The 16827-nt window shown below is 41.8% G+C and overlaps 2 protein-coding genes across 3 annotated transcripts in view; one reads left to right on the top strand and one right to left on the bottom strand.

Moving 5' to 3' along the window:
• Positions 1-16827, top strand: part of LOC139312830 (unconventional myosin-Ia-like) — a 59278-nt gene that overhangs the window by 34402 nt on the left and 8049 nt on the right. Inside the window, exons 15-24 of one of the 2 annotated variants that reach the window (XM_070937957.1) lie at positions 576-776; positions 2546-2772; positions 2900-3100; positions 3821-3914; positions 6474-6623; positions 8014-8082; positions 10202-10288; positions 11752-11826; positions 14010-14144; positions 16651-16757. In XM_070937957.1, coding sequence (XP_070794058.1) covers positions 576-776; positions 2546-2772; positions 2900-3100; positions 3821-3914; positions 6474-6623; positions 8014-8082; positions 10202-10288; positions 11752-11826; positions 14010-14144; positions 16651-16757 — 1346 coding nt within the window. The remainder of the gene's footprint in view (positions 1-575; positions 777-2545; positions 2773-2899; positions 3101-3820; positions 3915-6473; positions 6624-8013; positions 8083-10201; positions 10289-11751; positions 11827-14009; positions 14145-16650; positions 16758-16827) is intronic. The other variant, XM_070937956.1, reaches the window with a different exon arrangement.
• The window catches only part of LOC139312831 (retinol dehydrogenase 16-like), a 44537-nt gene continuing 36552 nt past the window's right edge, over positions 8843-16827 (bottom strand). The window contains exon 5 of the mRNA XM_070937960.1: positions 8843-8901. Coding sequence (XP_070794061.1) covers positions 8897-8901 — 5 coding nt within the window. The 3' untranslated portion in view covers positions 8843-8896. The remainder of the gene's footprint in view (positions 8902-16827) is intronic.

Here is a 16827-nt window from a genome sequence, read left to right as displayed (position 1 = left end):
AATGGGGTGAGGTCAACAGCAGACAGTCTTAGGTTAAAATTTTGGGGGTTTGGGGAAGAAACCAGAGTCAGGTAGTGCATTCCAGGCATTGACCACTCTGTTGCTGAAGTCGTATTTTCTGCAATCGAGTTTGGAGCTGTTCACTTGAAGTTTGTATCTATTGTGTGCTTGTGTATTGTTGTGGTTGAAGCTGAATTAAGTCATTGACAGATAGGACATTGTAGCAGATAATTTTATGAGCTACGCTTAAGTCAGACCGAAGGCGGAGTAGTTCTATGTCCAGGTTGGGGGATACTGACTTAGAATCTATGCCAAAGTAACTTTGAAAATTGATGGGTAAGATTTTCTAGCTGTCTGTGAGCCCCCACCCCACTCCATATCTCTCCATAGCTTCAAGGAGCCCCTATCAGCAAGATGTGGTGTGGTCTGGAGAGCTTCAGGGTATATAGATTTTTTTTTAAAGATCACCATTGCCTTTTTTTTTCTGATGTTTCGGACAATTGTTCAAACTGTGCAAGGTCTGGAGTGAAAAAATACAGGGAGAACAGCATTATAATTGGTACCTCTTTTAACAGAACAAAAGCGGAATTCTAGCTATGTTGGATGAAGAGTGCCTTCGCCCTGGGAAAGTGAATGAAGAAACATTCCTGAACAAACTTAACCAGGTCTTTGCAACACATCAGTGCTTTGAGAGCAGAGTTACCCAGAATGCCAAGCGCATCATGGATGCCAGCTTACCTGTCAACTGCTTTCGAATCCAACACTATGCTGGAAAGGCAAGTACTGTTGGGGGTCGTTCTCAGTTCTTGGAAGCAAAGAAGGAAGAGAATAAGAAGACCACTGTATTTGGGGACGGAGGGCACATAAGCCCAGTTTTCTAAACTTGGTGATCTTGGTCTCTTTGGAGAGGTTCTCAATATTATTAGTGATACGGTCCCTAGCACTATAAAACTAATTAAAAGAGTTCAGTCAGGGAAGTTAGATGAGTATTTTGTGTCCGGACTGAAATGTAAGCCAGGCAAGGGTAAATAACAAAGGGTAGATAACAAAATGTATGATGTAACGATGTAGAATGAGTGAGAACTCATACATATGTAGATACATGAATGTATGTATATATATTATATACATTAAAATATTTCTCTTTGGGAGTAAATAATATTATGCAACATGTAGAATAAGAATAAAGGGTGGTGAACAAATACATTAAGGCAAGAGATAATAAAGAAGGTGTTAAGGATATTGTTGTGTTACCAACCAGCAGAGTAAGTGCTCAGAGAAACGGTACTGAGAGCAATGAATACAATACATACAAACTGGTTTAACAAAGCTTTTACTTTGTAGTGAAAAACAATTGCATAGTCTTTTAGTCAATCCAAGTCTTCAGCCATTCAAATCAGTCCGAAGTTACAGATATCTTCTTACCATACAAACAGCAGTTGGTAATAAACAGCAATTCAACGCTGGTAACAAATCATGATGATAGCATATCCATCCACGTCTTCACACACGACAGTAACAGTTTTAACCAGCAAGTCAAGCAGCAAGTCAAGCAATGATGACAGCAGGTCCAACAGTGACTATAGCTCGGCTTCCTCCTTATATACAGTTTACACTAGTAATTATCCACTTAAGATAAGTGAAGTCAGCAGTGCAATGACTCAACAGTACAATTATGATAATTGCAGTCAGCAGTTAGTCAGCAGTCAGTTACAATGACTCATCAGTACAATTACTCAGCATTACATCTGTTACAGCATTACATAAAGTTACAGAATAACAGAAGGGATTTGAATCAAATGGAACCAGGACTATATGGTTATAGTAGTATAGAAAAGGAAAATGTGACACAAACTTTATTATCTCTAGTGTCATTAAAAATGGGAAGGAAGCAGTGGTGGGATTCAGCCAGTTCACACCACCAGGAGAACCGATTGTTAACTTTCTGAGCAGTTTGGCAAACTGGTTGTTGGAAGAAATCATTAGGGTAGAGAACCGGTTGTTAAATTACTTGAATCCCTCCACTGGAAAGAAGACAGAGGAATTATGTACCAGGAACAAAATTCATAGTCATGGAAACTAGATAAGGGCTAGTTTATCATAGAAACAGATACAGTTTGGGGAGCAGGAACAAATTTAGAAATCTGAGAGCACTTTCATAAATTGGCTGCTACCTTGCAAATTGGCAAAATTTATGACATGGTAAGTCAGACAAAAAAGCTTCGCATTTACCAGAAAATAAACTAGATGCCCAGGATGTTCTCCACCTCTGGGACTCCTTAGTGGGGTTCCAAGACATAATAACAAATAATAAATAAATGCTAATAAATATGATGCTAAAAGCAGATTAAATTGCAGCACAGAGAAATACGTTGTGAAGTTCCTTTAGGAAAAATGATGAACAGAGTTGTGGGCGTAAGCCAGAATATTTAGTAACCATTTAATGGTGGACATGATGCTTCCTTTCCGTGAGTTTCCTAAACACAATGACAGATGAAGCACTGTGCCTGCTAAAGGATATGACTAAAGCCAGTCTCTCCCACAGGTAACTTACAATGTGACTGGATTCATTGAGAAGAACAACGACCTGCTCTTTCGAGACCTGTCACAAGCCATGTGGAAGGCCAAGCATGTCCTATTACGCAGCCTCTTCCCTGAAGGGGACCCCCAAAAAGCCTCACTCAAGCGCCCACCTACAGCCGGTTCTCAGTTCAAAGCCTCTGTGTTCACCCTCATGAAAAACCTCTATTCCAAGAACCCCAATTATATCAGGTAATGAATGCCTACTTCCATATGAGGAACTCCAATTTAGGATTAAATTGCATTGGGCTTTAGCTAAATGTATGGATTAGTTTATTCTGTCTCAACAAGGCTCTGCTCATATTCCCTCTGCTGTCAGGTGTATCAAGCCTAACGATAACAAGATGCCGGCTGTATTCACCGATGGTCTGGTCCGAGCACAGGTGCGCTACCTTGGGCTGTTGGAAAATGTGCAGGTCCGGCGGGCTGGATATGCCTTTAGGCAGGCTTATGAGCCATGTCTGGAGCGTTATAAGATACTCTGCAAGGAGACCTGGCCACGTTGGAAAGGAAGTGGAAGGTAGGCCAAAGTCCTGTGCTAGAGTTGTTGTTGGCAAGGCCTTGTGATAACCTTCAGTATTCAGCAGAAGGTCCAGATGGTGAAAGCTAATGGTTTAACACAGTATAATGTGCTTCAAAGGAATTTTGAAAAATTGTGATGAACAGATATGGTTGCAGAGAACATGACAGGGACATCCCATAACTACAGGTAGTCCTCAACTTAGAACAGTTCGTTTAGTGACTTATGACCGTTTTTCACACAACCTTTGTAGCAACCCCATGTTCATGTGGTTTAAATTCAAGCGCTTGGCAACTGGTTCATACTTATGACGGTCGCTGTGTCCCAAGGTCACGTGAGCCCCTTTTGGTCTTCTGAGAAGCCGTCAATGGGGAAATGGGGATTCACTTAACAACCATGGTACTAACTTATCAAATGCAGTGATTCACTTAACAACCTTGGCAAGAAATGGGGCAAAACTCACTCAACAAAGCTCTCACTTAAAAACAGAAATTGGGGGGGGTTCAATTGTGATCATAAGTCGAGGACTATATGTATTCTAGGCATGAGTCTGTATAAAATTGAGACACTATCTGGGGAATTTAGTTGGTGGTGGCATAACCAATACCTCTTGATGTTTGGCCAAGGAACTGTGGACACACAGTTGTTTGCCAAACTTGTGACCACAGCACTTATTTGCCTACTTAAATAATATCTGATCTCTTCTCCTTTCTGGTACAGGGATGGTGTTCAAAGTATCTTGAACAGTTTGCCTATTGACCTCAAAGAACTGGCATATGGACACACCAAGATTTTCATCCGAAGCCCATCCACGGTGAGCTAATGGTACTTCAGGGCAACAGAGGCTGAAGAGATCATGATCGCTATGCTAGTTAAAAGGAAAAGAAGATTTTGCTTGTAGGACTCTGCTGGATAACTCCTCGCTTTGAATTTCCTAGTTGAAAGCAGGGATTTTAATGCCTCCTAAAAATATGCCTGTGCAGCTAATCCATTTTTTTCCTTTATATTCTCTCGCTTCAGTGATACCAGACTCTTGCCGCTGTTGCTTCCTCTTTTTTTTTTTTTATTCCACTGGTGTATTGATTACACAGTGAAAGATTTGCTCATCATAATATGATGCGCTCAACCAGATTTGGCTGTCTAATTACATACGGAGAACAAGAAAGAGCAATTGAAACAAATGTTTTGGAAAGAAGTGCTGAAATAACATACAAAATATTGTCAACCCCGCCAGCACTGTTAGAATAATTATCGCTTAGCTGCAACTGCTCATCTTTATATAGTGTGATATGAATAAATCTAAAGTATATCACTGCTTCCTGCTGAGTCTTATCAATCCCTTAACTAAAACAAAAGGGGGAAAAAATGACAAATCCTTCCCAGTGCTCTTCCAATTCCTTAGGAATTTATTGTAGTTTTCTAAAGTTTACATTAACTAACCCAGAACTGAACTACTGAAAGGAGTAATGAAACCTAATGAATCTTGACTGGCCTAGAGTGATAAGCAGGATCAGATTAGCTGGGTTGGAACCATCAAGAAATCCTAGTGCTGCAGGCAAGACAGGGAAATCAAAAAAGCATTTCATAAGAAAGCAATGGCAAAATCCCTTCCGGGCCATGCCAAGAAAACTGTGTGAAGGTGTTGAAGGAGATATTACAGGTAGCCCTCGACTTACAACAGTTCATTTAATGACCATTACAGCAGTACTGAAAGAAGTGACTTTATGACCGTTTTTCACACTTTAGGACCATTGCAGCATCCCCTTGGTCACATGATCATTGCCATTTCAGATACTTGACAACTGACTCACATTTATGACGGTTGCCGTGTCCCGGGCTCATGTGATTCCCTTTTGCGACCTTCTGACAAGCAAAGCCAATAGGAAAGCCAGATTCACTTTACAACCGTGTTACTAACTTTAACAACTGCAACGATTCACTTAACGACTGTGTCGAGAAAGGTCGTAAAAGGAGCAAAAGTCACTTAACAATTGTTTCACTTAGTGACATGCATTTCGGGTTCAATTGTGGTTGTAAGTCGAGGACCACCTGTAATTGGTAGCCATACTGGAGATGTTTCCTTGAAAAAAGAAGAAGAAAAAAGACTGTGTTGAGGAGAGAAGAGGGACATATTCTTAAACAACGAGAAAGGGGAAATTTTGCAGGAAATAATCTTCCAAACCTCACAAGATTCTCGAGACAAAACCCACAAAGAACAGGACCTACTGACATTTAACCAATTAGGCCTGTGATGGCGAACCTATGGCACGTGTGCCACAGGTGGCACGCAGAACCCTCTCTGCAGGCACGTGAACTGTCGCCCAGCTCAGCTCCATTGCACATGGGCGCGTGCGCCTCCCTCTGGCCAGCTGATTTTTGGGATGCGCAGGGGGTGGGGTGCATGCAGGAGACCCGTGCAAGTGCGTAGGGTGTTGTGCACGGATGCACTGGGGGCGAGGAGAGCATGGGGGTGTGGTGTGCCCCCCACAGCCCATTTTTTGGCCCAGGAGGCTCCCAGGAGTCTCCACGCGACCCGTTTTGGATGCCAGGTAAGGGCAGGGCCCACACGGAACCAGAGGAGGGCAAAAAAAAGTCCTCCCAGAAGTTCCGGAAGTCCGGAAATGGGCTCATTTCTGACTCTGGAGGGCCTCCAGAGCTTGGGGAGGGTGAAAACGCCCCACCCTCCCCGCTGTGGTGCAGGCATCCGAGTAGGCCAAGCCCACCATGGCCATGCCCAGCCAGCAACCAGGCAGAGAACTGGTTGCTAAAATTTTTGCATGTGCAAGGGTGCAGGGGGTTGTGGGGGGTCGTCCATGTATGCACGGGGGCATTGCATTATGGGTGCTGGCATGTGCACGCACTATCGCACATGCGTGCGTGCACTTTTGGCACACAAAGAGAAAAAGGTTAGCCATCACTGAATTAGGCTTAGGTTAAAGAACTACAGGGAGTCCTTGACTTATGATCATTTGTTTAACAGTTGTTCGAAGTTACGATGATACTGAAAAAAGTAACTTACAACAGGTCCTAAGACTTACAACCCTTACAGCATCCCCACAGTCATGTGGGGTATGTGGCAACCGGCATGTATTTATGCCGGTTGCAGCATCCCAGTTCGCATGATTCGCATTTATTACCTTCCCAGGGGGTTTCAGACAAGCAAAGTCAATGGGGAAACCTGGATGACCGTGGTGATTCACATAACTGTGTCAAATATAGTCATAAAATCAGGCACAGTTCACTTAATGACCACATTGCTTAGCGACGGAAGTTCTGGTCCCAATTGTGGTTGTAGGTCAAGAATTACCTGTGTAAAATGCTACCTGTAGTCAAATCTCAGTCCATCTTGGTGACTTTCCAACCTTCTTTACAGCTTTTTGATTTGGAGAGGAGACGCCAGCAGCGAGTAGAGGAGTTGGTTGCCTTAATCCAAGCAGCTTTCCGAGCATGGAAGTGTCGTAAGCATTACCAAGAGATTCGCAGGAGCCAGATCCTTATTTCGGCTTGGTTTCGGGGCCAAAGAGTAAGAAGCAAACAGACACTGCATTGTATATGTTTAGCTGCTTTTAACAAGCAAAGTCTAGTGATTTTGGTGCAGAGAGTGCAGAGAAGAGCAACAAGGATGATCAGGGGACTGGAAGCTAAAACATTTGAAGAAGAGTTGCTGGAATTGGGTATGTTTAGTTTAATAAAAAGAAGGATTAGGAGTGACATGATAGCAGTGTTCCAATATTTCAGGGGTTGCCAAAAAGAGGGAGTCAAGCTATTATCCAAAGTACCTGAGGGTAGAACAAGAAGTAATGGGTGGAAACTAATCAAGGAGTGAAGCAACCTAGAACTAAGAAGAAATTTCCTGACAGTGAGAACAATTAATCAGTGGAACAGCTTGCCTCCAGAAGTTGTGAATGCTCCAACATTGGAAGTTTTTAAGAAGAGATTGGACTGGCCATTTGTCTGAAATGGCATAGGGTTTCCTGCCTGAGCAGGGAGTTCAACTAGAAGACCTCCAAGATCCCTTCCAACTCTGTTATTCTGGTTTTGCAAAGGTCTCTATGGCAGTTCAGCTTTAAGTCTTTGTGTAGCCTGTGCCCATAACAACCAGTGCCAGATCCACCCAACTACATTGTACTTTCCTGGGTGCGCATCTCTATTAGGATTTACCTTCTGTGCTGAGAGCAGCCTTCAGAAATTATTGAGTTTGCTTAGTGGCAAGATATGGAGAATATGCATCCAACTCCCACTGTAGCATGGGGACAGAACAAGAAACACAGAACATATTCTATTAATGCGATTAATTTCAGTAACAGGACTACAGTGGCAGGATATCACACGTACTGAAGATAGTGTGTGCTTTTCCTCTCCATTTTCATGTTGAAAAACCATATAAAATTGCACTTCTTGTACAATCCTGTCTCTTGGGTCTTCAAGGCTGGAGTGGGGAGGGGGATTCAGTAGCCACATGATATCCATAGGCTGACGATCACACACACGTGGAATAGAACTTCTGCCAGGATGAAACTAAGTAAATGTTGGTGTGCACCAGTGGTGGGTTTCAAATTTTTTTACGACCGGTTCTGTGGGTGTGGCATGGCTTGGTGGGCATGGCTTGGTGGGCGTGGCAGGGGAAGGATACTGTAAAATCTCCATTCCCTCCCCAATCCAGGGGAAGGTTACTGCAAAATCCCTATTTCCTCCCGATCAGTTGGGATTTGGTAGGCAGAGAATATTTGCTGGTTCTCTGAACTACTCAAAATTTCCGCTACCGGTTCTCCAGAACTGGTCAGAACCTGCTGAAACCCACTTCTGGTGTGCACAATATCTTTGGCTGCTATGCGTGCAGATCAAACAAAAAACTGGTTTGCCTACTATCTGTTTCTGCATCTCTCTAGTAAAGTAGACGTTTTATTTTGCAGGAAAGGAAGAAATATTTAAAAATCCAAACATCAGCTATTCTTATTCAGGCCTATATCCGAAGTTGGAAGGTAAGGAATTGCGTGTAATGGATATAGCCAGGCATTTAGAGATTCTGGATTAAATGCAAAGTTAACATTTGTAATTAAGAAATTGGAGATGTGTTGCTAAATTTATCTTTATTTGCCTTATTTTATATTCAAACCATTACAGAACAAAATGTGCAATCATAGTATTCTGTTCTTTTAAGCATAGTCAACATAGGACAGTCTTCTGATTCCTGTTGCCTTTTAGATATCCTAAACTTAATGTTCCTAGTTTTCACCAAGATGCTAAACAGAAGGATGAATAAATGAATTTTCATACAATTTCCTGGATATTGATAACATGCTTTTGAAATATGCATGCAAACCACAGATGTACAGTCAATGACTTTGCAGAATGTCAGGGTAGAAACTAGATATAATATGTGATGTTCACTTGTCTATGAGAAATAGGAATGAATTCAATAGAAATGAACAAACAACTCAATCCTTCCCCTCACCCCCCCCCCAAAAAAAAGTCTGTTCCGTATACAAGACATAATATGGGAAATAGATATCACAATTGGTGCAGGACTGGAGCTAATGTGATTATTGTGCTAGATAAAATATGCAGCAGGATTTTGTTGACCGTATAGAAAATCTTGGTTATTCCTGGTTTTCCAGTGATATCTTCAGTTGCATTTTCATAATTTGAAGGGCCTTAGAATCCTATTTCCCATCGCCTATTATATTTGAATTGGTGCGATCCGATCAGTAGAGCAGGACACAGAAATGGTTAATGATGAAGGGAATGAAAGTGGTTTTCAGAGACCTTGAACCAATTCCAAATGACACAATAGGATCATGCTATCAAAAGAAATTGCAAAATGCCAAATGTGAGGTGAGGAAAACGAAACCACTGCTTTATTTACTGGCACAATATACTTAATGACAGGATTCCAGTTATACTATGATACCCACATTTTATGAAAAGTCCTTTCTTTTTTCCTGATATATATATACTTACTTACATATGTAAAAAGTTAAAATCTCGGGTGTATATATATGCATGCATGATGTGTGCCCAACACCGGACTCAAGATAACACATGACACCACCACCAATCATCCTCACCAGATTCAAACCCAAACCCATCCCATAGATGAAACACAACCACTATCCAGGAGCCAAACCACGGCGGCATCACCAGCTGCTGCACCCCCCTCCGATCCCCGCACAAAGCAAACTGACACACGCCATGAACACATGGCAAGACCTCAAACTCGGAGCCAAACCAAAGCCCGGGATGTGGCATCACAGCCATCTGCTCAGGACATTACATCAAAAAACTCAGGATATCACAACACTAGAACTCAGGATGTTAACACAGAGCCCATTATCCAGGTCGTTAAAACACAAAAGACTAATGGGCACACATCAAGGACCTCACCCAAACAGGATGTTACGAAACAGCTGACTAATGTGCAAACATCAACTCCTTCAACCAATCAAGATGTAACAACACAGGCAACCAACCTGCTCACAGCAACAAAGCCAGCACCCCAAACCTCCCCACCAGTATTTATAGAGACGGCAGCTCCGATCATGCTTTCCTCGCACAAGCACAAAGCCGAAGACACCAGCCTGAAGATGACGAGTGAGACCTCGTCGAAAGGTCGAAAATAAGACCCTGTCTTATATTTTTTTGAACTCTGAAATAAGCGCTTGGCCTTATTGCCATGCACTCAAAAGCCCAATTGGGTTTATTATCAGCGGATGTCTTATTTTGGGGGGAAACAGGGTATACACATATACACACACACACACACAAACATATATAATATGTATATAAATATAATATATATTTATAAAATTATTGAATTTTTATAAATTAAATTAACATAATTAAACATATTAGGTTTAATTATGTTAATGAACATATGAAGAACGGTTGCAGGAATTGGGTATGGCTAGTTAGAGAAAAGAAGGACTAGATGACAGGTCTACTGTGCCACAGTTTACACAACAAGGAGTCCTGTGGCACCTTAGAGACTGAGTAGTATAACAGCAACCTCAAGACAAACTATGAAAATGGAATCTGCTCACTGTCTCCCTTTTTCTATGGGCTCCTTTGGGTTTCTTATCTATCCTTTCCTTTCCTCTACAGTCTCGTAAACTCCTGCGAGAGTTAAGGCAACAGAAATGTCGAGCTCAGGCTGCCACCACCATTTCTGCTTACTGGAAAGGTTATCAGGTATGGTTGGGGAACATGCCTAGATCTAAGCACAGTGGCCCTGATTAGCCCTCCCTTATTCATACCTCTTTAGTCAGGGGTAAAATCCAAAATTTTTCCCTACTGATTCTGTGGGCATGGCTTGGTGGGTGTGGCAGGGGAAGGATACTGCAAAATCCCCATTCCTTTCCCACTCCTGGGGGAAGGATATTGCAAAATCTCCATTCCCACCCCACTTTGAGGCCAGCCAGAGGTAGTATTTGCCGGTTCTCCGAACTGCTCAAAATTTCCGCTACCGGTTCTCCAAAATCTGTTAGAACCTGCTGGATTTCACCCCTGCTCTTAGTTAATTCTCTGTTTTCAGGATGTTCAGCTTAAAACCTAAACTACTCTTCTTTATGGAATGCAGAAGAATCGGCATGAATTAGAATTAACTCTTGCCTTTGTAACACAGTTATACTGAACATTACCTATGGTAATAGTACAAAATGAGTCCCAATTGACTTTCCCAAGAATTTCTCCCCTTATGGGAATCTATGCAGTACATTAAAAGATATAACTTTGCAGGAGAAGTTGCTTCTACATTCACAAAACCTTTTCCCCAGTTTTCTGAAAGAAGAGGCAAAAGTGACATCCACATATATTTATATTAGTTCAGTGCAGATTAATAGTCATCCCTTTTTTTTTTGTTCTCTGGTGTTCTAGCTTGGTGGAGGGTATTCTTTTCTTTAGAGATCCTATCTTCCTTCCTGTCACCCCTCATATATTCATCTAGTCCTCAAGTTACAACCATTTGTTTAATAACCATTCAAAGTTACAGTGGTGCTAAAAAAAAAGTGATTAACAACCAGTCTTTGCACGTATGACCATCAAAACATCCTTGCAGTCATGTGATCAAAATTTGGACCCTTGGCAACAGGCATGTACTTACAAAGTTTGCAGCATCCTGGAGTCATACAATTACCATTGGTAACCTTTGCAGGTGCCTTCCAACAAGCAAAGTCAATGGGGGAAGCTGGATTCACTTAATGACTGTGATGATCAGTGGTCCCTGATGTTGTAAAATCAGGGACCACTCACTAAATGACTGCATCGCTTAGCAACAGACGTTCTGGCCCCAATTGTGTTTATAAATTGAGGACTATATAGTACAATTCCCACAATGACCCAGAGAATAGAAACAAGGTAGCTACTTCCAGAACTTTAGAACTGTGCAGGAATGTAGCCTTAAGAATACAAGAATATAAAAATAAGAACAACAAATGTAAATATTATATACAAGAGCCATAAGGAAGAAACAATCGTTCAGTCCTGAATTGTATGCTTTGTGCACAAAGTCACAGATTCACTACCTGGTGCATTACCCAATAAGAAATGTTAGCAGATAAAGATCAGACAGCAGATAACATCAGAAAGTATGAATAAAAACTCTGTCCATGGTATTCCTGTAACATGTTGCTAACATCTATTTTTCCTCCTCACAGACAAGGAAGGAGTATAAGAAATATTTCCGCTCTGGGGCCTCTGACCGTATTGCCAATTTTGTTTACCGAAGACTGGTAAGTGTCTCCCGGAATGACTTCAAAGTGGAAAATAACTAGCCAAAAAAAAAAAGTCTACTGAACCTATAACTAGTAAAAAAAAGTCTGTTGAAACAATCCATTGAACCATAACTAGCAAAAAAAAGTCTATTGAACCATAATTAGCAAAAAAAAAAAAAAAAAACCCCAACCCTCTAGGAATTGAATACCTAGAACCTTTTGGGCTCAGCGTATCAAAAATTCGGACCATGCCTAATTTGACTCTCAGTTTGTCATACCCCCTCACCCACAAACAAGGGATCTAGGCCAACTTAAACAGCGGCCCTTGGCAGCAGCATTCAGGCTGGGCCTGAAGTAGAATCTCGGTCCGCAACTCAGGCCTAACCCCACCACCGCCACACTCAAAAAGAGCACCTCACACCATCCCCCAAAGTATTTGGGTCTTGGGGAAACAGCACAATTGTCTCCATGGCCCAGCACCCTCAGGGATGTAGCGTGTCCTGCTTACCTTCGAGCAGTGTTCTCTTTCTGGTGACAGGCCCTTGCTGCCTGTCCGAGGCTGCTCTGGGTCTCACGAAGGTCTTTGTTCTCAAAACAGCTTTGAGAAGTACTCTTATATGTCCTCTGCAGCATCCAAAAACCACACAAAACTGTGCCCCATTCTCACGTGTCTTTCAGTGGTTTTCGAGGCTACGCAAGAGTTTTACCCAATTCCCATACAACTTCCATGGCTTCCAACTTTTGCATAAGAACAGGGCGTGCTTTTGGGAATGTTTGCTGTTAATTTTGATTTAGGTTGATATGTCACTCAGAACGTGGTGTGGCAACTTTGATGCTTACCATTACTGACTTAGAGTAACAACTCTTGCCTTTATAAGAGGATGCATAGACATAGCTGCATATATACAGTTTCTGATACATGACGTCCAGTGGTTAGCCAAGGAACAGTCTATAGCTCAGGATAAGAACTTAGGAGATTCAGTCTTTGGAACCTACAGCCATGGTAAAAGGACTCTGACCTAACCTTTGTGAACTGCACCATTTTCAGTAAACAGATTCAGTTTGTTAAATAATCATATCAGTGAAAGTACCTGCATGTGTGCAGTTATTCTTTCTCACAAGCCATCTTACTTACGTTTATCTTGTTTTGCAAACTCAAAGATCTTTGGCTTAAAGCAGGGGTCACCAACCTTTTGGACCTCAGGGACCACTAAATTCATAATTTTAAATCCCGCGGACCACTAATATGAATTTTTAAAAAAGATAAATAGTATTTAGTGCAATATAAAAAAATGCAAATAATTTTTCTGCGGAAAAATTTTCCGCAAAAATTCCACCAAAATTTTCTCACGGGCCACCAGTGGCCCATGGACTACCAGTTGGTGACTGCTGGCTTAAAGCACCTTAAAGAACCCATGAAAACTCATTTGCTGTCACTAGTAGTACATGATGTACTGCAACTTGGAAAACTGCCAGCAAGACATCGATGGCTGATTACAAGTTGCCTAATTTAAGAAGAAGGAGCAATTTTAGCATATATGCTTAAACCCAAGATGCAGATCTTGTCGTGCTTTGCCCACAGCCCCAAAACTGTATTTTCGCAGCCCCAAAACAGTCAAAGTAAGGAAGCAGTAGCTGCTTCTTGGCTAAAGATTGAAGATACATTGCATGCTGTAATTCAAGATGCTAGAAGGAAGCTATGTATGCAGTTTCTTTCAGTTTAGGTTCAATAGCAGTGGTGAATTTATAAACATAATGTAATCAGAATATCCAAGTACAAGTAGTCCTCAACTTAGGGCCACAACTGAGCCCAACCTATCTGTTGTTAAGCGAGACACTTGTTAAGTGGGGCTCGCCCCATTTTACAACCTTTCTTGCCACCGTTATTAAGTTAATCACTGCAGTTGATAAGTTAGTAACCCAGTCATTCAGTGAATCTAGCTTCCCCATTGACTTTGCTTGTCAGATGGTCACAAAAGGGGATCACATGACCTTGGGACCCAGCAATGGTCATAAATCTGAATTTTGACCACATTATTATGGGGATGCTGCAATGATGGTAACTGTGCAAAATGGCCATGTCACATTTTTTCAGTGCCGTTGTAACTTTGAATAGCCACTAAATGAACTGTTGTAAGTCAAGGACTACCTGTAACCTTCTAACACAGGTCTCACAATTTCTGCTTCTGTTCTGCTTCTAGGTACAAAAATTCTTCTTGGGCCTGAAGGACAACCTCCCTTCCATGTCAGTGATCAATCAAAATTGGCCCCCAGCCCCATACAAATTTCTCACAAATACCAATCAAGAATTGAAGAACATATTCCACCACTGGAGGGTTAGGCACTAATTTTGACTCATTCTATTCATTGCTCTTTCAATCTAAAGCAGGCTCTTGGGGTTTGTTCCTTTAAGAGGTTCAGAAGCAAGTTTATATGTTTCTGGCCTGTATTTAATAGTGATATTATGGATGTGTTGGGAGGATGAAAGCTTGCCTCTCACTTTGCTTAATCTTAACATGCTGCAATGCATTCTTCTGAAAGCTCTCCCTCTGTGTTGAAAAGAGATGGCATTGCAAGACCAAATCTGAAAATGCTTCACCCCTCCCTCATTTTATCTTTCTATCTTTCTATGAACTAAACACTAAACAGTGGCAAGTGCCAGGCATTTTCTCAGGTTGCTTGGAATGATCTTAATCTTTGCCCTGATCATGGATCTTCTAATGTCAGCTGTCAAAGGGAATTCTATGTTGTTAGCTAAAACGCCTGGCTGATTTGTTCAATCCAGGGTGCAATACTCAGGAATGATGCTTTAAAAAAAAAAAAAACTTTATTTCTGCACAGATTTATTTCGTCTACAGTCAGGTCCAGAAATATTGGGACATCGACACAATTCTAACATCTTTGGCTCTATACACCACCACAATGGAGTTGGAATGAAACAAACACAATGTGCGTTAACTGCAGACTGTCAGCTTTAATTTGAGGGTATGTACATCCAACTCAGGTGAACGGTGTAGGACTTACAGCAGTTTGTATATGTGCCCCCCACTTGTTAAGGGACCAAAAGTAATGGGACAATTGGCTTCTCAGCTGTTCCATGGCCAGGTGTGTGATATTCCCTCATTACCCCAATTACAATGTGCAGATAAAAGGCCCAGAGTTCATTTCAAGTGTGCTATTTGCATTTGGAATCTGTTGCTGTCAACTCTCAAGATGAGATCCAAAGAGCTGTCACTATCAGTGAAGCAAGCCATCATTAGCCTGAAGAAACAAAACAAACCCATCAGAGAGATAGCAAGAACATTAGGCGTGGCCAAAACAACTGTTTGAAACATTCTCAAAAAGAAGGAATGCACCGGTGAGCTCAGCAACACCAAAAGACCCGGGAGACCATGGAAAACAAGTGTGGTGGATGACCGAAGAATTCTTTCCCTGGTGAAGAAAACACCCTTCACAACAGTTGGCCAGATCAAGAACACTCTCCAGGAGGTAGGTGTATGTGTGTCAAAGTCAACAATCAAGAGAAGACTTCACCAGAGTGAATACAGAGGGTTCACCACAAGATGTAAACCATTGGTGAGCCTCAAAAACAGGAAGGCCAGATTAGAGTTTGCCAAACAACATCTAACAAAGCCTTCACAGTTCTGGAACAAGATCCTATGGACAGATGAGACCAAGATCAACTTGTACCAGAGTGATGGGAAGAGAAGAGTATGGAGAAGGAAAGGAATTGCTCATGATCCTAAGCATACCACCTCATCAGTGAAGCATGGTGGTGGTAGTGTCATGGCATGGGCATGTATGGCTGCCAATGGAACTGGTTCTCTTGTATTTATTGATGATGTGACTGCTGACAAAAGCAGCAGGATGAATTCTGAAGTGTTTCAGGCAATATTATCTGCTCACATTCAGCCAAATGCTGCAGAACTCATTGAATGGCGCTTCACAGTGCAGATGGACAATGACCCAAAGCATACTGCAAAAGCAACCAAAGAGTTTTTGAAGGGACAGAAGTGGAATGTTATGCAATGGCCAAGTCAATCACCTGACCTGAATCCCATTGAGCATGCATTTCACTTGCTGAAAGCAAAACTGAAGGGAAAATGCCCCAAGAACAAGCAGGAACTGAAGACAGTTGCAGTAGAGGCCTGGCAGAGCATCACCAGGGATGAAACCCAGCGTCTGGTGATGTCTATGCGTTCCAGACTTCAGGCTGTGATTGACTGCAAAGGATTTGCAACCAAGTATTAAGAAGGGAAAGTTTGATTTATGATTATTATTCTGTCCCATTACCTTTGGTCCCTTAACAAGTGGGAGGCACATATGCAAACTGCTGTAAGTCCTACACCGTTCACCTGAGTTGGATGTACATACCCTCAAATTAAAGCTGACAGTCTGCAATTAACGCACATTGTGTTTGTTTCATTCCAACTCCATTGTGGTGGTGTATAGAGCCAAAGATGTTAGAATTGTGTCAATGTCCCAATATTTCTGGACCTGACTGTATATTACAGAAGATTGAATTGGGCACGGAGCAGTTCCTACTACTATAGTAAGAAAGAAGGATTTCTTACTCACCGATGTCCTGCGATGCGCGGCATAGGAGGAGTGGATTTCCTCCTTCGTGGACATTCTGTGAGCTCTGGAACTTAAAATTTTAAACTAATTAAAAATTTTAATTATTTTAAAATTTTAAATTCCGGAGCTCGCAGAATATATAAATATGCAGTATCTAATGTTCTCAAACCACTTTAAGCCTTTTGGGTGGGGTCTCTGTATTTTATAAGAAGGAATGTTGCATTTTGTCCCCTCCCTTGTTTGCTCCATGCCTTTCTGGTACAGTGTAAGAAGTATCGAGAGCAGCTTTCCCCAAAGGATAAAGAAGCCTTGCAGGACAAGTTGTGTGCCAGTGAACTTTTTAAGGGGAAGAAAAGTTTGTACCCTAAGAGGTGAGTGCAAAGCATGAAACTTACACCACCTAGGCCAAGAGGCCTTGACCTCCCCAGGAATGGGGCAGAT

Source organism: Pituophis catenifer, unplaced genomic scaffold, assembly GCF_029215685.1.
Source record: "Pituophis catenifer annectens isolate HBS135680 unplaced genomic scaffold, rPitCat1.0.hap2 SCAF_2, whole genome shotgun sequence".
Lineage (NCBI taxonomy): Eukaryota > Metazoa > Chordata > Lepidosauria > Squamata > Colubridae > Pituophis > Pituophis catenifer.
This window is presented reverse-complemented; position numbering and strand designations above follow the sequence as displayed.